Source organism: Symphalangus syndactylus, chromosome 6 (genome assembly GCF_028878055.3).
Source record: "Symphalangus syndactylus isolate Jambi chromosome 6, NHGRI_mSymSyn1-v2.1_pri, whole genome shotgun sequence".
Classification (NCBI taxonomy): domain Eukaryota; kingdom Metazoa; phylum Chordata; class Mammalia; order Primates; family Hylobatidae; genus Symphalangus; species Symphalangus syndactylus.
This window is the reverse complement of record NC_072428.2, coordinates 67,295,931-67,322,452: the sequence shown is the minus strand read 5'-3', so window position 1 is coordinate 67,322,452 and position 26,522 is coordinate 67,295,931. Positions and strand designations below refer to the sequence as shown.

General features: G+C 45.8%; 1 protein-coding gene and 1 pseudogene across 4 annotated transcripts in view; one reads left to right on the top strand and one right to left on the bottom strand.

Moving 5' to 3' along the window:
- LOC129484707 (protein tyrosine phosphatase type IVA 1-like) overlaps positions 1 to 26,522 on the bottom strand; it is a 153,707-nt pseudogene that overhangs the window by 113,005 nt on the left and 14,180 nt on the right.
- The window catches only part of ME3 (malic enzyme 3), a 236,333-nt gene that overhangs the window by 200,473 nt on the left and 9,338 nt on the right, over positions 1 to 26,522 (top strand). For all 4 annotated transcript variants that reach the window (XM_055283173.1, XM_055283172.2, XM_063641501.1 and 1 more), the window contains 6 exons: positions 5,662 to 5,771; positions 20,429 to 20,526; positions 20,825 to 20,938; positions 22,579 to 22,684; positions 23,600 to 23,742; positions 24,320 to 24,493. In XM_055283173.1, coding sequence (XP_055139148.1) covers positions 5,662 to 5,771; positions 20,429 to 20,526; positions 20,825 to 20,938; positions 22,579 to 22,684; positions 23,600 to 23,742; positions 24,320 to 24,493 — 745 coding nt within the window. The remainder of the gene's footprint in view (positions 1 to 5,661; positions 5,772 to 20,428; positions 20,527 to 20,824; positions 20,939 to 22,578; positions 22,685 to 23,599; positions 23,743 to 24,319; positions 24,494 to 26,522) is intronic.

The window sequence follows — 26,522 nt, the reverse complement described above, 5'->3', positions numbered from 1 at the left end:
GCACAAAGTTCTTCCTGCAGAGCCATGTCTCCCAAAGTGTGTTCCACCATAGGTGGTGAGGGTGAGATGCAACAGGGTAAGGTCTCTGGTCAAATAAGTGTTGAACATGCTGAGTTAAACACGTTTCTTATTGCAAGATTTTTCAGAGCTTTTAATACACATTGTATATGCTATGTGTAACACACAGAGTTTTCCAAATTTACTTAACCACAGAACCTCTCTCTGAGACCATCTCAAGGGACTAGAGTTTAATGGAATATGTAAAATAGAAAAAAAAGACCACGAGTTTTTATGATTCTGTCAGATCTAGTTCCTGGAAAGAAATAAAAAAAGAAATAGCTTTCCATTGGGTGACAACTGATAATCTCACTGAACGCTCTGCTGTGGAAGTCTTGCATGTGGGTTTTTTCCCGAGGGGAGGGGAACAGCGTGGACTCCCATGGAAACACCAGAGGTAGCTTTTAGTCATTCTATTTAGAGGCAGGTTGAACAAGTTCACCTGCTCTTCCCAGTCCCTCATGTTTGTTCAGGCCTGAAAGAGGTCAGACCCAGGTGTTTGAAAAAATGGCAGGTCCTGACCTATGGAAAAGAGAAACTAGGTCTGCAGCCCCTGGAATGTTTTGCACCATCAACATCCCTCACTCTGCATTTGGTTCACACACTGGGGAAAAGGGCAGAACAGCCACCTCAGACCCTCCTACCCATGGGAGGATGAATCCCAGGTGGCAGGTGCTAGCACTGTTGGTCGTGGCCTGGGTATCATCACACTCACACACAGCTCACCAGAACTCCCAGGCACAGGTCACTGTTTGCTGGCTTCCCTTTGCCTGAGTACTGGAGGAAAAAAAAAATCAAACATCCACTCATTAGCCTTGTGTCTCGAAGTGAGCCCTGGCTTTGGAATGCCTTCCCTGGCCACTCCAAGGCCATTTCCCAGCTGAGTCCCCAGGGTTGGGAAGTCTGGGAAGCTATCTGTGTGGCTTGGGAAGGTGCCTCTTTCTCCATTGCAGGAATTCTCCACTGGAGAAGCATCAGATGTTCCTCAGCCCCTGCCAGGGCTGCAGGGTGAAGAGTTCGAAATTGCAAAAGGGGACAGATAAGCAGGATCCTCCCCGGAAAGGGTGAGCTTCTCGCAGGACAGAAGGACAGACAGCAGGCTGCTGCCAGCACTAGAATCGGGAAGCTGCCCAGAGCCCTGAGTAGGAAGCTGAGAGCACAGCTTCTTGGGAGGGGTCCCGCCTCTGTTCCACAGTATGACCTGGAGGGTGCCTGCCTCGCTCTGCTCACTCAGCTGGTCCGGTTTGCGTAAGCACAAAGGGCTCTAAGACACTGACCCCCCATATTTCCCTCACATGTTGCTCTCACAGAGAATGTCTAACCTCCCTGCTCTTGACTTGAAGAAATATCTGAGTGAAGCTTCTAGTATTCAATTCCAGCCCCAAATATTAAGTAGGTTGTGCTACTCCTCCAATGCTCTCAGACCAGGAAACTGAGACCCAGACAGAGAGAGGGGACTCAGCCAAGACTCCTGCATTTTTTCTGTCTCCCTGGTCAATGTTTTCTTCACCATACCTACGATCTTTCCCAATGGAGAAAGCAATCCAGCTTTATTACCTATTTAGCTTTTTTTTTTTTTTTAAGAACCTGTAAGGCTATCAAAATTAAACTGAGGCTGGTTCTTGAGTCAGATAGAACCAGATTTAAATTCCAGCTCCACCACTTACCAAGTGCAATAGAGTAAATAGCCTGTGGGCAAATAACTTGCAATCTGTAGCTCCAGATTCCTTCTCTGGAAACAGCACCTACATCATAAGGTGATGTGAAGATTAATTAAGATAATGTATGTAAAGAGCTCAGCGCGGTGCCCAGCAGGTAATAAACACTAGATAAAAGCTAGCTATTTTTTTTACCATTGTTGTTAGTATTTTAATGAATATGTAAGGCAACTGATAATTAACATTTAAATTAGTGTTATGGTGAAAGCTCATTACCTGTATTTGGATGTACACGGATGAATTGAGAAAAGTTTTTTTATCCACTAAGCCATTTAAATTTCTACTTTGAAATTTTCTCTTCTTAATTGGTTTTTAATTAGTTTAAAGAGTTGGCAGGCAAACTCCAGACATTAAGTTTCCACCAACTCCTTCACGGATCCACCCTTTCCTAAAACATTAAACTACAGTATCAGATCATCATAGGTGCTCAATGAAGGTGTTTGGATGGATGAATTTATGGATGGGTGAATGGATGGATGGATGGATAAATGAATGATGGATGGATGGATGGATGACGGATGGATGGAGGATGGATGGATGGATGGATAAATGGAGGATGGATGGATGGATGGATAAATGAAGGATGGATGGATGATGGATGGATGGATGGATGATGGATGGATGGATGGATGGATGGATGGATAGATGGATAAATGAATGATGGATGGATGGATAATGGATGGATGGATGGATGGATGGATGGATGGATGGATGAATGGATGATGGATGGTTGGATGATGATAGATGAATAGGTGGATGGTGGTTGAATGGATGGTGCTAAGATAGTAGCACCATGAAGTAACCACCTTTGGTTCAGACTGGATAGTGGTCTGGTTTCATGAAAAGCCATAATGGAGAGTCTGAGGGACTGGGATAATATGGTGAAGGGCTCAGAGGTCTTGGTGCAGACAAACAGCAGGTGCAGTGGAAGTGAAGAGACATAGAAGGAAAGGCTGTGGTCACAGACTGAGATGGGACAGTGTGAAATCCTAGAGTAGGAGTAGTTCCTGGCGATAAAAGGTCCAGGAAGCAGCCGGAGGATGGTTACCCAAGGTGGAGAGGAGTTCTGGGGTTCCTTAAATCCAGTGAGTTCTAGGAACTATGAGTCCAGATTATTGGATGAGTGATTCACATGGCCTCTTATGCAATTCCAAGCTAGGATTAAAGTGATCTCAATTAATGAGGTTTTATTCTATATTCCATCAAATTGCTCCATGGGAGGGAGGGGGGTTTCTTATATAAAATTGAATTAAATATAAATAATAATCATGCACTGAACAAAGGTATTTATTTATAATTCTTGCCTTATTTTTACCTCAGTGAATGAATGGTGGTGTTGCTTAAAGGAGTGTGTGTGTGTGTGTGTGTGTGAGAGAGAGAGAGAGAGAGAGAGAAACAGAGAGAGAGACAGACAAACACACAGAGAGAGAGAGAGACAGACAAACACACAGAGAGAGAGAGAGACAGAGACAGAAAACGTTCATCACATTGTTTTGTTGTCTGAACTTTTCAGCATTTTAGCTCCAGGCCAGTTGTGGGGCAACACTGGGAATCTTGTAGAAATTATATATAGCAAAATGTCACCAGCAACCAAAGACATTCTGTTCCTCCCCACCCAATCCAAATACTTGAAATTCACAATAAATTTTGGCTTGGTGAGCATGGCATTATATTTGTGCATGAGAGGTTTTATTTATGATTTCTATTCAGAGTACAAGGAAAAGAGGGCTGGATGGTGGGTGGGGAGACACAGTGAGCCCCCCACCAAACCTCCATCAGCATTTGTTCTATGACTAGGAAGAAGAATTGTGGCCAGAATGGCATTTGTGTTTAGCATTTTATGGTCTAAAAATTACCCTCAGGCTTCAGTTAGTAATACTGTATTGTATACTTGAAATTTGCTAAGAAAGTAGATCTTGAGTTTTCTTACCACACACACAAAATAGTAACTATGTGAGGTGATGGATATGGTAATTAGCATGGTTGTGGTTATCATTTCACACTGTACACATATATCAAATCATCACATTGTATACCTTCAATATATGCAATTTGTATTTGTCAATTATGCCTCAGTAAAGCTGGGCTCACCCTCAGCTTTTAACCCTCACAATAGTTCACAGATGTTGGCCAGGCAGATATTATTGTGCCCATTGACGGATGGGAAACTGAGGTAGAATAGAGAGGTGAAGTGACATGTGCAGGTAACTCAGTTGAATGTGGAGAGCCAGGTCCGGCCTATGGCCTTCTAACCCACGCCCAGCACTCTAAGCACTGGACTGTGGCAAGTCACTGCCCCTGTGTTTCTGCCCCTGTAATGTGAATCCATCTCCCAGTCCTTCTACCAACAGCCTTGACTAGCTAAGGTTCTGGAAGGACCATGGCAGGAACAAATATTTGCCCGCCCACTGGTATTTGTGCTGGACAGCGTAAGCCATGCACAAAATTATAAGGTTGGAAAAAATGTTTGGTGGGCCATTTCAGTGCTCCTCACTCCCTCGTCGCCACTAGCCTCATCAGAAAGATGCCCCGAGAGCACAGGAAGCCCCCCAAGTGTGTGCCCCACCCACCTTCTCTAACAAGGTAATAAATCTTTCCACGGCTGGTCCCAAGCCTGTAGGTCACACCAGGTTGGAAGGGCAGGCCACTTCTATCTGTTACATGCCCTGACACCTCTTATGGATCAATCAGGACATTTTTTCTCAATGACATGACCTCAGATGCTGTTACTCAGCCACAAATTGACCCATGAGGTGAAACCTATTTTTATCCATGTATTAAGTAGTTTTTAATAATCCATACTACACTTGCTTCCAGAAAGGCTAAGAGATACAAACAAAACTATCAAACCAGGATCAAAGAGCAAGAATGGAGTAAAGGGGAAATCTGTGTGCAGAAGCCCACAGAAGCTGAGGGGGCCTGTTACAAATGAGCGAAAACTTCACTCTCAGCTTCTTTACAGGCAATGTTAAAAGGAATAATAGGTTACAAAACTCTAACAAACTGAGTCATTTTTAAGAGAAGGCCATGAAATCTAGGAGGCAATGCTAGCATGGATTTTAAATAAGGCATAACAAGCATCTTAATGGCCATTGTCTTCACCCACAAGGCATTGTTTCTCAGGGTTCTCTGGGCTGTCAGAATCAGAACCATCTGGGGTGCTTGTTCAAAATGCAGGTTCCTGACCCCATCCCACACTCACCGAGTGAGATTCTGTGAGATGGGCCTGGTGACCTGCTTTTTAAACAAGGTCAGTCATTGATTCTTCTATACCCACAAGTTGGAGAACAACTTCACCAAGATGTTAGTAGATAACAGTGTCTTAATGTAGTGGCCTTTCCTAACCATCCTTTCATCTTACCAGAGAACAATGCCTGGTGCCAGAGGAGTCTCTAGTGGAGGAACTCCAGGCCTCAGGGTCCAGCAAGAGAGATATTTGGAGGATGCAGGGGCTCCCCACCTACTTGTGGTGGGGAAGCTGGGCTGTCTGCATGCTCTTGGATATGGAGTGAGCTTTCTTCTGGGATCTCAGGTGGCCACAGGCTACAAAGAGGGCAGGCCCCTCCTTGGCCCTCTTGTCACTCCCAGGGCTGGCCATGGCAGCCACGGGAGCCATCAGCGCATCTTAGCTACAGTGATGCTGGCTTGGCTGACCCCCAAACCCAGGGTCCTACTCTCTCCCTTCCCCATCCTCATCCATGATAGGGCAGGCAGAGCTCCAAGCCCAGGAGTCCAGGAGCCAGCCAGTGGCAAAAACACAGACGAAGGAGCCATGCCACCTCCCACCCCCTGGCCTGCACCTCCCCACCCCACTGTGCAAGCTGGGATCTGCCAGGGATCTGCCTCAGGGAGGCAATCATGGGTTTCTTCCTCTCCCTCCACACAGGTTTGGAATAAATTGCCTCATCCAATTTGAAGACTTTGCCAATGCCAATGCCTTCCGCCTGCTCAACAAATACCGTAACAAGTACTGCATGTTCAATGATGACATCCAAGGTAGGTTTCCACCCCACCTGATGAAGCCATGGGGGACTAACTTATATTCTCAAACCTCACTGGGATGCCAAAGGAGTGAGGAAGGGCTGTCACCTCATAGCTGGTTTGCTGCCAGCAGCTGTTGAAAAAAGAATATTAAACTTAGATTCAACTCCTACTTGGCTAATTCCTAATTCTCTGAATTCAGTTTCCTTTTCTACAAAATGAAGATCATTACTACTTCAGAGGTAGGTAAGAATACGTGATTTAATGTATGTAAGAAATTCTAAACAATGCTGTAATTTACTAGCAAGTTAAACGTGAACCAGTCACTTCTCTGACCACAGTTTCATCATCTAGTCAATAGAGAGGATAACAACTGCCTTGAAAGAGCATGGTGAAAATTTACAAAGCTAACGCTATAGAAAATACTAACTCATAAAACTCATCAGACCAAAGCACCAATCACCATAAAAATGGCCTTCCCCAGCCATAATAACTTGCTTTTAGACTTTCCAAATACAAGGGGTGTCTCTGTTGGGAGGTCAGGACAATTCCTTCTCTGGTTTTGACTGAAGTGTTTTTGCTCATAATGACCCTGAGAGAGACACTGACACCAGGAACCCAGAGCCTTCCAAAGCCAACATGAAGCAGCTTCTAGTTCAGGTTCCCTTTGATCATATATTCTGTGACCCAGAAATATCTGAAGGTACTTGCTTCTTACTGTGGAGTTACCAGTGTCCAAAGCTGGAGTGGAAAGGGATTCATCTCACTTGATCTAGGAGTGCACAGGAAGGAGCACTGTGAGCTGTTCCTAGCATTTTGTAAAGTCCGAGAGAAACCCTGATGACGTTTTAACAAATGAAGTTTGCCAAGCAATCTTTTAAAAATCAAAGATCCATGTCAGGTGGAAAGAATAAGTTGGCAAGAGACAGGTGTTGGCCCTGGATTGTTAAAGGTTGGCCAACTTCTCATTTTGCAGAGGACTTCTCCAGAGGCCCAAAGAGGTCACAAGTTTTCTTCAAGTGAGTCAGGGATAGATCGAAGAGAACTCAAACTCAGGTAATAATAGCTAAGGTTAATGACTGAATGCTCACTGTATATCGGGCACTGTTCTAAGCACTCTACAGTTTTAAACTGATGAGACATTAGCATCTGTCTTATGAATGAAAACACTGAGACAGAAAAAGAGTAAGTAACCTTTATAGCCATTAAGCATAGAGTTGAGATTTGAGCCCAGGCATTCAGACTCTAAATTGCAGTCTATAAGCATTCACCATGCCATTCCCAGGTCTTATATTACAAACCAAGTTGCCTTTTTTTCCCCATTATGGTCCATATTACAAGGTATAAGAAATGTGATAGACTATTTTTTGTATTTGTCATAAATTTCCAAGAGGCAAGATAGCACAGTTAGAACACACTATTAGAAAATTTAGTTTAAAATATACGATTTCAGTGCCTGAAGAGTGGGTATCCAGAGGGAGGGGAGACCCAAAAGAGAAAGCTGGGACATGGTGCCCCCTGCCAGCCTGTCTCCATTCTGTCTCCCCCTTACCCTGTTGCATAGACCTGGGACAAGCATTAGCTGGGCTAGGCCAGCCTCACCCACACAAGCCAGGACACTGTGCAGACACGGCTGTGCAGTCCAGGAAGATGCGCTGGTGGAGGGAAGCATTCTCTCACTGCCCTCACTCAGCTCAGCAGGTGGGAGTGTGCCTTGGCCCTGAGGAAGCACCTGCCTGCTAGACCCTGACCGGCTCCTCAGCGTGAATTCACCCATGAATCAGCAGCAGGACAGCCAGTCCCCTGAGCCCACTGGGCTGCCAAGGCCAGAGGGTGGAAGTGGAAAACAAGTCCATGCAGGCGGCACACCTGGTGCACAGCCTCCAGCCGTACAGACACACAGACAGCCACATGTGTATACATCCTCCTAAACACAGGCACAGGAACACAGCCAGGCCCTGCAGCCCCCCAGCCCCCATCCGCCCCCAAACTGCTGCCAGAATGTGCCTCTGAGATGAAAGTATCACTCACTATGCCGCCCTCTCTCTTCATGAGAAAGTTCGCACTCCTTCAATGAAAATATAAGACTTCGGGATCTCTCTTCTGCTCTCTGACCTTCCCTTTATTTTACTCCTCTGACCTCCTTACCTGCCATTTCTTTCTGTGTTTGAAAGCCCTGCTCACCCTTTCCCATCATCTTTACCTGAGTAACTCCTACTCACCCTTAAAGACTCAGCTCCAGGGTCTCCCGCCCAGGGAAGGCCCACCAGCCCCTGTTCCCTCAGTCTGATTTGGGTGCCCCTCAGGTGTTCCCCTCTGTCAGTTCTCTTACTTCATTGTACCCCAAAAGCCTGTATTGCATTGTCTGCCTTCCCAGAAGATAATAAGCTTCTGGAGGCAGGAACCATGCCTTATCCATTCTTGTTCCCCAGCTCCCAGCACCGCACCTGCTACATGATAGATGCCTAATAAATGTTTAAGAATATATGAATGATGTCTACACACACAAACTGACATCCTCATAAGCACACCCACCTGTTCATGTGGGTATGTCTACACTGGACGCCTGCCCCTGCAGCCTGTTATCCGGGTCATCATTCATGTACAGCTGACCCTTAAACAAGGTGGTGGTTACAGGTGCCAACGCCCCACACAGTCAAAAATCTGCATAACTTTTCCTCTCCAGAAACATAGCTACTAATAGCCTACTGTTGACCAGAAGCCTTACTAATAACATCAGTAGTGGATTAACACATAAATACACTAGTATCTACCCCTATTTTATGTGTGCATGACATACCTAACTTCTTAAATTTTTTGATATTTCTAGGCTACACAGTTCATCTGTGAGTTTTTTCAAATTGTTACAAACCTCCAAAATTTTAAGAAACTATGTATTGAAAAAATCTGCGTATAAGTGGACTCACGCAGCTCAACCCCATGTTGTTCAAGGATTGACTGTGCTCACATATAAAAGCACCTCTACATGTGCTCATACATATTCACATGTGTACCCCACATGCAGACACATGGAGCTGTTTGTTTTTAATTAAATCAATCCATTTGTTTACATTCATTGGTTTTTGTGTCTTGCCTCTATAGCCAATTTTGCTCCCAGGCAAAACCAAGTGGGATAGTTTTCTGGGTCCCCCAGCAAAGAGAAGAGGGATTTCCCATTCTTTTCTCAGAAATTCAAGACTAAAGCCATCAATCTAGAACTCATGAGGACAGCTGGCAAATAGTGCTGGAATGGCAGGAGCTGTGTAAGAACCAGCCTTTGATCAGCTCAGCCTGATGTTTAGGTGTGACCGTATCATTAACAACCATAAAGAGGTGGGCATAAGCATGCGCCACCCAGATCCTCCTTCAAGGAAAGATTTGTTGCCCAGCTGACAGCAAGGCTGTCAGCACATCATGCAGAGCCTCAGAGAAAGAGAGCCACCTCACCATCCCACCAGGGGCCGGCCTCACTCAGTGATGAGGGAATATGAAGGCTTAACTATTTTAGCCCAGTGCAGGACAACTCAAGCTCCCCATGGAGTTGGCTGAGGCTTTGGGGCCTGCATCACAGCTCAACTTCCCCCTCAACTCATTCTGCTTCCCTCCCTTCCTTCCCACAAGGGCACTTCCTAAAAACATCCTGAACACTCCAGTATAACTCAGAATCTGCTTCCAGGGGACCCAAACTGTACCGAATAACATTTTGCATGCACACAGAACTTTAGGTTGAAAGTGCTTTTCATCCTCACTATCTTACAAGTGCCTGGCAACATCCCCTCCCCCCGCCAACTGGGGGACACACACAGCTGTCCAATGTCACTAATGAGGAAACTGAAGCCCAGGGGGTTAAAGCTTGCTCACGGCCACACAGCCAGACAGACACAAAGCTGGAACTGGAACCCCATTATGTCTGACTTGGAATTCTCCACTCTCTCCACGGCATCAGGCTGCCTGTTGCTCCTTCATGTGTGAGGTGGTGAAGGGTGTCTTCTCGTTAAGGATGAAATTCCAGACCCTGCTGAAACAGTGTGGGTGTCGCTGCTCCCTGGCATCCTGCTGCTCTCATCCTGTCCTCCCCATCGTTCCCATTCCTTCCTCTAACTCCTACAGAATGCAGACCTGAAGATGAGGCCCACGGTCATGAGCTGGTTAGGGATGGGTCCAGGCCAGAAGCCTGTGATGTGTGTTCTCATTGTTAAGTGGACAATGAGAAGACTGGTAAGGAATTCCGGGACTAATGAGCTAACATGGCAGATATAGCCCATGCTGGAATGGTCCCCCTTTATCTCCAAATACAAAGTAAGGAGCAAGGCCACTTAAGACTACAAGCCATGCTCATAATGGGAGAGAAGCACTTCCATGCACAGAACCACAGAGGGTTGGGAGTGAAGGGGTGAGAGGGAGTGTGGGAGGGAGGAGGAAGCAATGCAGAATCATAGTCATAAACAGAAACCACATCACACCACACGTGGGAGCTGGAGACGGATCCTCAGAATCTTCTTGGGAACCACACATGCAGGGGGCTGGAACCGAGCAACCCACATGAAAATGAGACTAGGGTCATGCTACCTACTCTGAACACCAGCCTAGCCTCACATCCTCAGTGGATAGATAGAATTAAATCCTCGGGAGCTCCACTCTACTGATCTCCCAGAGGGCAGGGCCATGCCTGGTGCACAGCAGGAGCCCACGGCACATTATTTGACTGTTTCCCAACCAGTCCCACTGTACCATGTGCTCAGAATCACTGACCCCACGGGGCTGGGGCTCTGGAGCCCCAGCACTTGAAGGGAAGAGAGCTCTCCAGGGCTTCTGATCATCTCTGCCTCCCACCCCAGCTCAGACCCACATAAAGCCTTGGCCCAGGCCCAGGCTGGTCCTTGGTGATCAGAGCCGCCAATGCACTGACTCATCGCTGGCAGCCTCTCAGGAATTTTGGAAAAGGCAGAGGCTCAGGTGACTTTTGTTGTTTCAGCTGGGACCAGAGAAGCATCTCTGCTCTTAGGGAGGAAAGAAAGGCCTAAAAGGGGAAATACAGTGGGAATGGTCACGCTGGGGACAGGGGAAGGAAGGAGAGCCACACAAGGGGCCAGGTCCAGGGTGCTGCTGGCCCAGTTTCTGTGGGTCTCTGGCCTCCACGTGCAAGCTGACCACACAGCATGGCTAGAGCCAGGAAAGCCCCACTGGCTCATTAGCTCTGCAGCATCCTCCACCTGGCCAGCCTTCCCTGGACTGGCATTGCCTACCAATCCTGCTAAATCTCCAGGCCAGACAGCCCATCAAGGCTCCAGTGTGTTATGTCAGGCTATTAGCACCCCCTGTGAGCCCAATGCTTAACAATCAGACATTGCACCAAGACAAGCCTAGGTCTGAATCCCCATTTTCCTGCTTTGTGGCTTTGGACAAGTGGCTGAAATTCTCAGTACCTTCCTTTCCTTATCTGTAAAACGGACTTAACAGTTTTAACAGCCACAACTGCTCATCAGCTAGTACCACCAGAATGGTCAGGGTGCTTTTATAAGGCCAGCATCTGTTATGGTTGGTTGCAGCCTATGCCAATTCCTTGATAAGTATTTCCAACACCCGTTTATGGCACTGAATTGTTGTAAGGATTGAAGTGATGTATAGGTAGTGACAGGCATGTAGCAGTACTCAGTTCATGGTACCTATTACTAAAATCTCTGATGCCTGACAGGCTCCTGACACACAGATATGGGAGGGAAGAAGGAAAGAAGAGACTTAAGGCAGAGATTTTGATGGAGGTGAGGAGAGGGCCACATGTGAGCACAGGACTGGGGAACTCTGGAGAGAAGACAAGCAGGGCCCCAGCTGACTTTTCTCCCCTTTCCCACATATTCCCTATTATTCCAGCCCATTGTACTAGTCACTCTTTTGTGAGTTTTCTGCCAACTCCACGATTTTGAATGTGCTGGTCCCTCTGCCTAGAATTCTCTTCCTGTTCTTCACTACTTTCTGTTTGTCCGTAAAGGCTCATTTCACTTCCCCCAGGATAATGCATCCAGGGCCAAGCCACAGACTCTAAATGATCCCACTCTTCCCCAGGATCTGGGAATGACACTGGACGGTGGTCACCCACTTTACAGAATGCTTCAAAGTGAGCCAGGGGTGGGGCTCTCAGCCAAGAAATGCAAAATACATCCCTGGAAGATGATGACCTTGTTGGAAAGGGAAGGTGTTGGGGACTTTGCACAGGCTTCAGATGCCACAATAGGGAAGAGGCAGACAGGCAGGAATGGCTCATCTCTGAAGACTTCGTGCAGCTCGTTTGTCTTGTTTACAAGACGCCAGGGATTATTTCCAGCTGTCGGGGGTCAACTGCCCTCTCTCTCACCCACCACCACCACTACACACACTGAGTAGCAGTTCTAGGCCTTTCCTTGATCTCTCCCCCTGCCGTGAACTTCCCCTGGTCTCTTTAACCTTTTCTCCCCTCTGTTCCCAAAGCCTTCCTTTTCACTAAGTCCTGTATTCTGAGGCTGTTCTTCACTTCCAGGGCTGTTCCTAGTCCTGAAGTTCATGTGGATCTCATGTATCTGGCTCCTCCAAGATCTCCCCTTTTAGCTGTTGCAACAGCTGAACCTCCAGAGAAGCCAAGAAGATGATCATCATTCCTTCTGGTTCTTTCCAAATTGCGGCAAAACAGGCCTAAACCCTACCTTCTCCATCGGCCAGAGAACTGCCCTCTAGAGAGTCCAGGAACTCCAGAAAATTCCCTTATGACACAAAATTGCAGTGAAGTAGTGTAGAAAGCCTTTGCTTGGTGTCCAATAAAGGGGAACCTGAATTTTTGGAACACTTATGCTGGCAACTCCTTGAGAGTTTTATTTGAGAACAAGACTTTTTTTGTCTTTATTTATTCAAGGCCTAGCCCAGAGAAGGCCCAGAACAAACACTCAGCACATACTAATGAATAAATGAATGGCAGTAGCTACTGTAGAAAGGTAATTCTTATAGATCGTGGAAGCAGGTGTAGCCTCATAGCAGATGTTGTTCTGTCCCAATAGGGATCCAGGCCTCCAAAGCCACCGTGGCCAGACCCTGACAGAGCCTCTTTCTATCCCTCTTGCTGCCTGGGTCAGAAGTTTTCCCTTACCTGATAAAGCAGTAAATTCTTTCCTCCAATAATCTGTTGTTCAGCATGGAAACTCCTTTAACTTTGTCAAATCTGACTATTAAAAGCAGAAACTACATTTTCAGCATGCTATTTCCTGAAGCTACAACCTCAAGTACTCAGTTTGTAGGAAATGTAATTATGGAAATCTCTCTCTGAAAAAGAAAACTTCTTTTATCATGAATAGGAACAACCAGCCACACTTTCAGCTGCCCATGGCATTCATGGGCACAAGCCATGTTCCAGCACATCCCTGGACCCATGGGCTTCTCAGAGTGGTTACCTTGAAACAGCTAAGTAGCTTCCTTTCCAGTTTTAAACCCCTAGTGCATAGCCTAAGAGCACCCCAAAAATGCAAGTTAATGATGGAGATAACTTTATTTGCCAAACTTTGTAATTTGGAGCTTAAGAACCACTGTTTTTCCTCTTGAGTTCTGGCCTGTACCAAGTGCAGAAATAGTTTCCCAAAGGAAAAAAATGGGCAACAGTACCAAATGCTGCTGAGAGGTCAAGAAAGAAGAAGGCTGAGAACTGATTACTGAATTTGGCCACCTGGAGGTACTTGGGGACCCTGACAAGAGGTGGGTCATTTGATTGGACTGGGTTTCATGGGAACCAAGGAGGAAGGAACTAGATGCAGTTAATATATTCAGCTCTTTAGAAGAGTTTGGCTATAAAGGAGAGCAAGAAATAGGGTGGGACATATAGGACCAAGGGAGGGCCTTTTAAAGATAGAAGTTTTACAGTGTATTTGTGTGCTGATGAGAATGATCCAGTAGAGAGGGCAAAATTGAATATGCAGGAAATAGGAGTGGGAATAATGGGACAAGTAGGCAAAAATGATGGGATCCATTAGACAAGTGGTGCTTTAGCTAGAAGCAGGGAGGCATCGATGGTAACAGGGGGAAAGGCAAGTACTTGGACATTGGAGGCAGAGGGTCTGAAGACCTGGTGGTGATAGGATTCAGAAGTTCTGTCCTGATTAGTTCTATTTCCCTTGAGCCTCACTCTCCACTTTTAAGGGCAAAAAATAGGAGCACAGTAGTCCCTACTTCATGGAGTTGTTGGGAAGATTAATTGAGCAAATGCTGTGCTGGTAAGCACATAGCACAGAGCCAAGGCCACATTAAGAGTGATCAATAAATGGCAGCTGACCTTGCATCCTTTTATTGTAATGTGTGACTCTGTCCCATCAGATTTCCCATTGTTCTGAGTTCCCCTCCCCTTCCAGAGGTACAGCTGAATGTTGACATCTACTGCCGAAGTTCACTTCCCTCTGCCTCTGCTACCACCCTACTCCATCCTTCCCCAGAGAAACCCCATAACACCTCTCCTGCTGCCCTCAACTATAGTCAGGAAGGGCTGTCTGAGCAGCAGAGATCGTGAAGGGATGGAAGCAAACCTGGGAAGGAAACCCCTAGGTTTCCTTGCTTTGGGTGACTGACAGGGCCAAGCCACCTTTCTCTGTCAGTTTCGTCATCTGTACAACTGTTAAATGCCATGATCTCCAATCCCCATCCAGCACTGAATTTCTGTGAGTAAGCCCAGTTATTCAACCTGCAAATAACCCCAGAAGACGGCTGACACCCAAAAAGAAAAAGACCCATCCAGAGTGTAGTGTCTGTGGGATCATCTCTGATGGAATACCTTTGGCGCCATCTGGTGGCAAACGCTTTGCGCAACCCCTCCTTTTAGGGAGGCAAAAGGCTGTCCTGAAACAGACTCCGATGAGCAGAAAACTCCCTCTAGCCAATGGCAGGAAACTAGTACCTCACCTAGAGAGGCCATCTAGTTCAGTGCATCCCAAACTTGAATGGCATACAAGTCATCTGGAGATCTTTTTAAATACAAATTCTGACTCCATAGAACTGAAATGAAAGAGAGTTTTATGGGTGGAGAGTAAGAAGTATGGAGTTACCTGCAGGGAGGCAGAGAAAATGGGGAGTTCCACATAATAAGTGGACTCTGGAGAAAATTAAGGACAAAGGGGATTTGGGGATTTCAGGAGAGGGTCATACAATGCAATTCTCGCCCTCTCTTTAAGTGATTTAAATACTTATTTAAATTGCTTGTTGATACTGCCTTGGATGTCAGCTTGGTGTTTCTTTTGACTGCAGTACAGTGCTGAGCCTGACCATGATATAGCCCAGCTTCATTCAGGTTAGATGAAAAAGTAGATATGGGAAAAGGAGGCATGGTTAAGGATGCCTGGGGTAGCAAGGAATGTCTTGCTGATCATTTGGGCTGAGTCTTAAGGAATAATGAACTGCAAAAGGGTCTTCTAGATAGGGAGAATAGCAGGGGAACTGTACGTAAGTATAAACATGCATGATATGTTTAGGGAACAATGAATAGTGCTACTGGTACATGGAGTACACGGGGAGGCACTGCAGAGGTAGGTTGATACTGATAACATACTTTTCTGTACATAAACTAACAAAAAGTATGTCATGAACAACTGTTTTATAACAGCCATCACACTTGTAATCATTTAGTAATTTCTTTACTTACAAACAGAGATGAGCTCAGTCCATTTTGTTACCATGGTATCCTCAGTACCTGAGCCTGGTTCATAATTGATGCTCAAAAAATAAATGAATGTAACAATTTCCAGTGATCTGTGACTACCCACTGTGTTCTACTGTTTTGTGCCCAAGTTTTGGTAAACTGGGAGTTCTCTGATGGCAGGGATCATGTTTGATTCATCTCTGTCTTCCACTGTGCCTAGCATGGTGCCTGTCACTTCATAGGCCCTCAGAGGGTGCACACTGCGTACTTTGGGGACCATGGGAAGGATATTAGGAAGTCCCAGTATCCTCAGCCCTGTCTCTGGGACACTGCCAACAGTTCAGCACTCCCTCCAGGCCACAGCTGTGTGAAGACAGGGGTGCCTGCACCCCATCTTCTGAGAAGTATGATCTTGCATAGAGTCCCGCCTTCTGATGTCCACAATGATGAATGTGCACTTATTGGCCACCAACTGTTTGCTGTACCCCCCCATCTCAGCCACTGAGCCAAGTATAAATCTAGGAGAAGGCCCACCCCAGAGCTAGCAAAAAATAAGCCACCTGGAAAACTGGAAAGAGAAAATATAGAAAATTCACTCATACTCCCACCCTGCAACCATTAGTGTTTTGTAAGTTCCTTCTGGATTCTATGTGTGTGATACATTACAATTAGAATCATCATATGCATACTGTTTAATGTTCTCTTCCTTCCAGCCAACTCAATGGAACATAGGTTAGTGCTTAAGCACACAGGCCCTAGAGCTTGATTCCCTGGATTCACATCCTGGCTCTGTTATATGATCTTGTACAATTCAGCAAACCATACCTTATTTTCCCAATCTGTAAAATGAGGATGGCAATAATGAGGATTAAATAAATAACTGTCTTCATGTTAAGACATATAAAGTACTTGGAACAATATCTGATGTTAGTGACTAGCTTCACAGCATTTTCCATGTTGCTGTATAATATTCATGATGATCATTTTTAATAGCTATAAAACAGTCTACTGTGTCTACACTGGCTACTTTACTTAATCACTACTCCTTTGTTAGATGTGTCGGTTATTTCCAGCCATTCTGTATTATAAATAACACTGTCATAAATATCCTAGTATATACGTTTTGGATTTTTCCATTTAGAGATTCTCGAAAGTAAAAGGTCAAAGGGCAAAAATATTTTATGCCTTTGCTCTAGATGGGGAAACAGTTCTCCACTAAAGATTGTAGCACTTTAAAACACAAAGTATATTGGAACATTTTACTTTTCATTCCTCCCTCCCAGGCATAGATGACAACAATTTTTTTAATTATCCAAATGTAATAAGCCATAAATAGTCCTACATTAATTTCCTTTTGCTTTGTTTTGTTTTGGTTTCACCATCGTGGAGTGTTGCTGATTGTGATTACTTTATTGTGAGCTCTCTGTATCAGAGTCTATACCACCTGCTTTAACAGAGAACACTTAATATTTTTAAAAATGTTAATTGTCTATTAAAGAATTCAAAAGCCAAAAAAGAAACACTAAGGATCTGCTACAACTCCTGAGGCTACGGGAACAAAGGAAAGAGGAGGTGGCAGTTAGTGGCGCTGGTGTCACTGAGTGGCAGCTATGAGGCTAGTTCTCTCAGTGACGGCCAAACTGCAAACTGGGTTCAACTTCTGCTTCAGGAACAAACTGCTGCCATGGAGTTGAAGAACCAAGGCTGTGGGGCTGCCAGATTTAGCAAAACCAAATGCAGGATGCTTAGTTAAATTTTGGTGTTAGAAACAAATAATTTTTAGTGTATTTATGCTCATATTGCACAGGACATACTTATACTAAAAACAATCTTGTTGTTTATCTAAAATTCAAATTTTACGAAGTGTCCTACATTTTACCTTGCAGTCCTAACAAGATGGATGATGCTGGGGTTGGGGGGAAGCATATTATCCCCCTCATCTAGCCTTTGTCTCCCTCTAGCACCTACTATTGGTAGAGCCCAGCATAGAGCAAGTTGGCAAAGCTGAAAAGTGGTTTGCAGACAAAGCAGTGTAAAGAAGCTGATAAACAATTACCCAATAATTGGTACAGTCCTCCCTTCTGGATACTCAGCATCCATATACACTGTCTGGCAAATGTGTACTTCCACACAACAAAAACAACTCTGGCCAGGTGTGGTGGCTAAAGCCTGTAATCCCAGCACTTTGGGAGGTCAAGGCAGGCAGATCACCTGAGGTCAGGAGTTCGAGACCGGCCTGGCCAACACGCCAAAACCTTGTCTCTACTAAAAACACAAAAAATTAGCTGGGCATGGTGGTGGGTGCCTGTAATCCCAGCTACTCAGGAGGCTGAGGCAGGAGAATTGCTTGAATCCAGGAGGCAGAAGTTGCAGTGAGCCGAGATCACACCATTGCACTCTAGCCTGGGTGACAGAGTGAGATTCTGTCTAAAATTAAAAAAAAAAAAACCTCTAACAAAATGCCTGACAACATTCTACTATTTTTCCAACAAATGAAGACATTCTCACCTTTTCTCCAATATGGGGATAGACAATGTCCCAACAGACATTTTAGTCATCTCTGGAAGATAGTCACTGTATCCACCTCTAAGCAGAATTAATAGCTCATAAAATTCAATCATATTTGAAAACTCTGTTATCTAAAGACTAACATGTGGAATTAACCTCCAACAGAACTTATATAAAATAATAGGGAAGAGAAGGGAGAAGAAATTAGCTCATGTGTACCATTATATATAGTCACATTATGATCAAGGAAGAAAAATATGCATGGCTGCTACCTTCCTTGTTTCTGTAACCAGTCATGATGTCAAAGATTATTTTTATAAATTTCTTCCTCAACCTTCCATCCCGTGTTTTCTTGTCCTCAGACAGGACCTCAGGTGGCTGGGATTCTTTACCCAGTAGAGTGACCCAAACCTTCATTTCTGAAGGATCTGAATCCTCCATAGTCCTGAATATCCTTGGTTGCAATAGTATTTATTAATATTTACTATTGAGCATGGAAATATGAAGATACTCCTCTAGAAGACTCCCCTAAGCTTCAGACATAGTCCTCCCTGTCCTCACAGTCCCTTTGATTATCAGGATGAATCACAACAGCCAGAAGAGTAATCCCCTTCTTTGCCCACTGATTTAGTGGCATGAAGAGCCCCAGCTGGCCAGGGAGCTGTTTCAACTCCCAATTCAATAGAACCATGTTGTAAATCCTAATGGAAGTATTTCCTTCTTGGCAACTAAGACCTCCAATCCAGTAGAGCACAAAATTAAAGAGACAGGAAGCAAAAATTCTGTACGTGGGTTATTAGGTGAAATGGTGAGAGGAGCCCCTCCCACTTCCACCCCATGATTTCTAGACCCATACATTTTGGCTATGAGAGAAAAACACAATGTCTTGCTTGCTAAGTCATCATACATTGCATCCCATAAAACAGAAGCTCATTATCTCCATAAGGTGTTGCTTCAACTTAAGTCTTAAGTAATTCTTCAGTAGGCCATTCTACTGATCTACTAAGCCAGCTGCTCCTGAATGGTTGAGTACATGTTAAGATCAGTGAATTTCATAGGCATGAGCATATTGCTGCCCATCTTTTACTGTGAAGTAAAGTCCTTGATTAAAAGCCTTGCTGTCTGTAATGTATCTGGATGGCAAATAGGTATTCCAAACATCCATAGATAATGGTGCTGGCAGAAGCATTACAGACGAGGAAAGAAATCCATATCCAGAATGTATATCTGCTCCAGTTAGGACAGATTTCTTTCCTGTCCATGATGGGAGTAGTCCATTGTAATCATCCTGCCACCAGGTGGATGGTCCCCCCCAGGGAATGGTGCCCATCAGGAGCTCAGCATCGTTCTCTGTGTTTGACAGGTTAATCATTCAACAGTAACAGTATCAGGCCAGCTTGGTAAGAGGAAGCCCATGCATAGCCTCCATACTTACAACCATGGCTGTTTTATGCATAAGTCCATTAAGCAAACCCTGGGCGACTAAAGAAAGATGCTGTCTAACATACACAGGTCATGCCATTTTGTCCACCTGATTATTGAAAGACTGTTTTCATCATGTCCTTTCATAAACTCTCACATGGGGCACAAATATCCTCTTACTCTGTACCTATCCCAAGAGGTCCATCCACCTACCGTTTCCCCAGACCTCCTGATCACCAATCTTACTATTTTGTTCTTTCCAAGTCCCTGACCATCCAGCTAAACCATTAGCAACTGCTCATGAATCAATGTAGTGCTAACCATCCCTTGGACCAAAGTATACAACTAAATTTACCACTTGAAGTCATGTCCACTGTCCTTCACCATTACCTTTTACTGGGGCTGTGAAGCTGCCACCTTATACTTCTAGTTGGTGCCAGCATATTATTCACAACAACTTGTAAACCAAGCCCAAGTTTTTTCTCCTCGGTCAGCTGCTCTTAAGGAGTCCCCAGTGAGGCCTTAGATGTGGATTCAGGGAGAAGAAGTCATGTAGCAGTGGTTCAAATGAATCTGAGCCACCTACTCATACAACTTACTTGTCCCTTCCAGACATACTCAAGCCATTTGATGATGGTGTGTGACCAGACACAGCCAACCTTATGACTTGGTGGATAAGATGGGCGGCTCAGGCCATATGGTCATTTAATGCCTCATGGCCAGGTTGTGTTCTCATTTTTTAAAATGTTTTTATCCATTTAGTCCTTATATAATTCTATGAGGCTCATGCTTCTTTTTGTCTTCCATTATATTTATCTTTGTCAATTTCTTTATGAATGATGATGGTAGCAGCATCTGGCTATCTTATCCCATCTTATGGGGTCAAGTAACAAACCAGGAGCTGTTTCTCAACTTCAACAAAAAAGTTACCTGCAAAAGAGAGCGTGGATTTGCACCAAAACTTGCATGCCTTCAGGGCATAAAGGCTAAGAAAAGTTGCCTGTTCCTCTACAGTCTAAGGTGTGGGGAACTCTGCCAAGGGTCTTCTCTTGGGAGCTGGGGGCCTGTGGCCAGAGGTTGATCTCAGGCCACTCTGTTTCAGGCACAGCCTCCGTTGCTGTGGCAGGGATCCTGGCTGCTCTGCGAATCACCAAGAACAAGCTTTCCAATCACGTGTTTGTTTTCCAAGGTGCAGGCGAGGTATGTGGCATTGAGGGTTTCTTTTGTTGCTCCAGGAAGAGAATAAGAATGGGTGGAAGCATATCAAAGAAGGGAGGCATTCTGGGGTTCTGAAAAGAGGAAGCAGCACAGACATATTGTGATCATTGCAGCTGCCTAGGCTCTGACAATTGGGTGTCTCAAGGCAAGGACTTAATTGGGCCTCCTGGCAGTCATGGAGGTGGGGGAAAGAAGAGGGGGTCATTATGGTGAGACATCAGATAAATGTTCAGCAGCTGTTTGCCCTGTGTCTGAACATCCACCCTATGGTACCTTCCAGGCAGCTATGGGCATTGCCCACCTCCTTGTCATGGCCCTAGAGAAAGAAGGTGTACCGAAGGCAGAGGCCACAAGAAAGATCTGGATGGTGGACTCTAAAGGGCTCATTGTCAAGGTACTGTCAGTCTGGAGACCCGGAGGTTTCCTGACACCTTACAGCTCCCAGGAACTGGAATGGAAGAGGTCTCCAAGAAGTAAACTGCTCAAACAGAATAGAGAGCAAAATGAGGGCAATGGCCTAAGCTCCAAAGCAAAAGATTCGTCCCAAAGTAGCCTTAATTGCTTCTGTCCAAAAGTTTGTGCAAGTGTGTAGATGTGTGCCCCTTCTAGTCTTGTCCCCCACCACTTCCGGACTTGCACTAGCCTCCAGCTACATTAAATCATAGTTTCCAAAAGCAGCCTGCTCTCTGTCTTCCACTTCTTTACACATCTTGTTCTTCTGCCTGAATTGCTCTCCTCTGTTTTTCCACATGCCAACTCTCAACCCCTAACCCCTTCCCAGTTTCCTCCTTATCTTCTGATAGTGCTCAAATGTTACCCCCTCCAAAAAGCTTATTTCCTGCATCTATGCTCCATACATTGTGCTTACCACACGGTAGAGAAGTTGTCCCTTTCCAGTTTCCCCACTAGACTACAGTCTTGATATCAATGCCTGGCACATGGTAAGTGCATAATTAATGCGTGAGGCATGAGTGAAAGAATGAATAAAGAGAAACAGTCCAGCTTCCGGCTAGCATGTGTTGAGAGACACAACTGAAGGACCCCTCCATTAGAGCTACACTCAGTGCTTTAATTCCCAGAACTTCACTAACATAGAATGTCAGTGAGAGACAAAAAATTATGGCAGAGATGAGAACAGGGGAAGTACATAAGGACATTGACCAAGAATGGCAGAGATCCTCAGCAGAATTGACCTTCCTATTGTTCCATATGGGGCCAGATTTCTGCTGAAAGGAACTTAGCCTTGGAGATTCCTCTTCCCACCCACCCCTACGTCTTTCCAGAGCATAATCTGGCCACAGGTGTAAGCTGCCAGAGACAGCCACTCTTCCCTCTTATCCATCTTTCAACATCATTTTTCTCATTCCATTAACCCTAGCTAAGGAGCTCTCAAAGCTGACATCTTTGTACTGCTTCCTATGAGGCCAGCTAATCCAAAGCAGTCATCAAAAGCATCTGAACCCATTTACCAGCACTTATGCCAGCCTGTCACCTACCAACTTCCATTTGAAGAAATGTAAGGAACTGGAGCTGGTTGGGCATGGCCCGTCATTCTAAGACCTTCCTGGAGCTTAGTTTAGTATTATTCACAGGGGAATTAATGGCTCTTATAAGCATATTCAAATTAGCTCCCTGACCCTGGGTGGCACAGGTCCCCATCCCTCAACTGAGCTTGGGTGCTGGATGCCTTGGACCAAAGGGTCTTGGTGAGACTCAGGCATTGCCCAAAAGCCTTTCTGTCCTGGCCCAGGAAGCCATAATCCTAACAGCTCAAATAAATTCTTTATGGATTCTCCATATGTGGTTTGGGTTAAAGAAACACGCACATACACACACACACCCCACTGTCACACTCAGGTCCCACCATAGGTTCTGCCAGGAAATGTAGTCAAGAAGATGGGCCCCCAAACATCTGACAGCTCAAACCAAAGCATGGGGCTCAGCAGGAAATGCTCTCAGAGTTTCCAAATGCATCTGTACTCCTACCCAACAGGCCATCACGACCACAACTGCTCTGTGTTCCTTTTCCTATAGGGGAGGAGCCACATGAACCATGAAAAGGAGATGTTTGCCCAAGACCATCCTGAAGTCAACTCCCTGGAGGAGGTGGTGAGGCTGGTGAAGCCCACAGCCATCATAGGTAGGAGGAGGGAGGGTACCCACTACCCAGTCCAGCTAACCCGCTTGACTTGCAGATGGAGAGGCAGAGGCTCAGCTAGGAAGCCTAAGTAACCCACGGAAACAGCTCTTTCCCCTATCCCATGTGCAATTCAACGCCACAAACTTTTATTGAGTGACTATTGTATAGAAACCATAGAACGAAGGCACCAGAGTTAGGGCTCAGTGATGCAGAAATATACAATGCAGTGAAAAAGTGCAGGGCTGGTCTGTCTCTCTCTCTCTCTCTCTCTCTCTCTCTGTCCTTTTTTTTTTTTTTTTTTTGACAGAGTTTAGCTCTTTTGTCCAGGCTGGAGTGCGATGGTGTGATCTCAGCTCACTGCAACCTCCACCCCCTGGGTTCAAGTGATTCTCCTGCCTCAGCCTCCCAAGTAGCTGGCATTATAGGTGCCCGCCACCATGCCCGGCTAATTTTTGTATTTTTAGTAGAGACAGGTTTTAGCCATTTTGGCCAGGCTGGTCTCAAACTCCTGACCTCAGGTGATCTGCTCCTGCCCCACTGCCGCCCAGCCTCCCAAAGTGCTAGGATTGCAGACATGAGTCACCACACCTGGCCTGGTCTCTCTAACCACAATGAGATGGGCATTTCTCTCCCAAGGCAGACCCTGGCATCTCCCTGTGTCCTGAGGAGCAGCTCACTCTCCATGGAAATGCCCAGGAATGCCTTCACAGGAGCAGCTTAACTGGCAGGGACCTGAGGTGGACCAGTGGTCCCTGAGATGAAAAGGAGGTCTCAGGCAACTCAGTCCTTGTGGCAGATGCTGGGACCAAGACCGAGTCTTTCATGGTGTTCCTAGTTCCCCCACCACTACCAGCAGAAGAGGAATGGGTTGTTTATAGACAGTAGGCATCCCCACTACCCCCCTTTTCCCTGTAGGTGTTGCTGCCATCGCAGGAGCCTTCACGGAGCAGATTCTGAGGGACATGGCCTCCTTCCACGAGCGCCCTATCATCTTTGCCCTGAGCAACCCCACCAGCAAGGCCGAGTGCACGGCTGAGAAGTGCTACCGGGTCACCGAGGTCAGCGGGGAGTCCTTCCTTCCCCCGGCTGAGAGGACATAGTAACAATTACTATGAGTAACCCCATGAGGGTGAAAAATATTCCTACATCGCTGATGAGCAAACTCAGTTTCAGAAAGATGAAGTAACATGCCCAAGGTCACAGAGCTAATAAGGAGTGGAGCTGGCTGTCAAACCCAGGTCTGACTCCAAAGCCCAAGCTCTTACCTTTGTGCTATGCTGCTCAAGGTTCACCCTAAATAACACAGAGCTTTGACCAGAACCCAAAACCTGAGGCACTTGTGGACTCTAGGCCACATCCTGTCATGTCCTGGGTTGGCCCTGCCAGGAGGTGACAAAACTGGTACTGTGAACCCCATCACCTTTCAGCAGTTTCTTGGCTGCTAGATAACAGGTGAGGGCTGAGTTTTCTGGTCAAATGACAAATGTGCTTTAAATACCTGCCATGTTCTCAGCACAGTGCTGGGCGTTTGGGAGAGGATGAAGAAGGGTCCAACATTTGGAAGATAAGAATAGGCCACTATTATTACCCCAAACCAATCTCCAAGTTCATCTCTGGTTTTCCTCCTGCCTCCAGGGCCGAGGGATTTTTGCCAGTGGAAGTCCTTTTAAGAGTGTGACTCTGGAAGATGGCAAGACCTTCATTCCTGGGCAGGGAAACAATGCTTACGTGTTCCCTGGGGTGGCACTGGGAGTCATCGCCGGCGGGATCCGGCACATCCCAGATGAGATCTTCCTCCTGACAGCAGAGGTATCACTGTCCGTGCTCCCTCAAATGCTTGCAGTAGGGTCTGTGGGTTGACACTGGGTCCTATACCGGATCTCTCTTATCTCTTCTGCCCATCTGCCCCAACGTTGCCAGTGGATTCCCAAAGTGCTTAAACCTCAAGCATCTCTCATGGCCACCTTGAAGCTTGACTTCTTCAATCGCACATGGGGCTTTTGAGGGGGAATGGGGAATAGTGGTGAAGGGTATTAGCAAGAGGCACTGACAGAGGAAGAGACATGCCTCATACTGCCCCCTGTGCCCTAGCAATGCCATCTAGATGCCTAGACAGAAGAGATGCCATCAGAGCCACCTGAAACTGAGGGCTTGTGGACCATGATAGGTGATGGATTCTTCCAGCCACAGGCCTTAACCAAATCACTGGGGTAACTGGCGGCAGTAAGCCCCACTAGGACAGCTTTCTGTAAGGGAGGGGGTGGGTGTCATACTTGTTTTTTTCTCCTTGGAGGACCCAGATCTTGAGCACTGATATGAAGTGTTGGAGATGTACCTATTCCAGGTATCTTACTAGAAAAGTGCACAAAAGGGTTCGTTACTAGACATGATGAAAACCATGAAAGAATTCATTAAGAATGACAGCCTATATTCACACTCATGGTTATTGATAACAGTTACAGTGGCTGAAATTACCAGGTAGTTACCGAGTGCCAGGCACTTGACATTTATCCTCACTCTGACAAAAGCAAGGCATCGAAATGTCTCTGTTGAGAGGTTAGGCTAATCAAAGCCATATACAAATATTAAACATATTTACACATAACAAACTCCAAAGGCTCTCCTGTGACTTCTAACATCCTTCTGCATTTCCTTCTCACTGAGGCACTGGTGAAAGCCTGAAGCCAGTGAGACATGGGTATGGCTTCCACACAGCCCTGTCTGGATCCACTTCTGTGAGTCCCACAGGGAGCTACCTCATGTACCAGGTCCCTTCTTACTATGTCTAGTCTTTGAGCCCTGGCTCTCCAAGGCTGTGCAAATAATGTCTCCCAAAGGCTTTTCAGCTGCCCCCAGCCCCCTGCACACTACTTATGACTTTGTGTTACAGTTCTCTGTTCCTCTTGTCTGAGTATTCTGTTTGTCTTTCTTCTCATTGCTGTGATGGGTGTTCTTGTCCTGTAGCTGTGGGCAGAGCTGTGTGAAGCCCCCATTGGATGGAAAGAGTCACTTTCTGCTTGAAGTCAGCCTGAAAGCAAAGTCCTCTGTTGAGTAAAAACACAATTGCTAGAGTCCGGCCTAAGTAATACCATGGGACATCCACACATCTGCCCCACTACCTCCAGTGCTGTGAGACAGTTCAGCTCCATCATTTCATGAACAGTGTCCATCAATTACACAGGAACCTCTCCTGGATCTACTTATTATCACCTGCTGTGAGCAAGATAAGGCCCCTCCCCTAAAGGGCTCACATTATGGTCTTCAAAGGCCTGCCAAGTTATATTTCTGAAAAGGGTACTTTTAGTGAAGATAATTTAAGTTGAATTTGATTTTCCCATGGAAAATTAATATAGGCTTTAAGGAGATGTGCATTCACCACCTCCTTTCATTGTAACAACTCTGTAAAATAGGTAAAATTCTTACTCATATGTGAGTTTAAGTCACTTGCTCAAGGTCACTGGTCTTGTGAGCCCAGGATGGCTCCAGACAACTTGACTCCCTGCTGAAGAGCACTGCCAGTGCCTACCATCTTAGATGTGATCACACATACCATGATATATCTCTTCTCAGGATAACTTTTCTAGATGCATATCTAGCCATGGAAATCTTGCTTCTCTCTTATCAATCCATCTTCCATACCTTCACAAAGAGAATCCTTCAAAACATAGGTCAGGTCAAGTCTCTCCCCTAATTTCAGACCTTTGTATGGCTCCTTGGTGCATACAGGATAAAGTCCAAACCCCTTCCCATGATTTCCATACAAGGCACTTCATCACCAGGCCCTCCTTTCCTCTCCAACCTCACTTTTGGTGTCTCCCTACCATCGACCTAACCAATG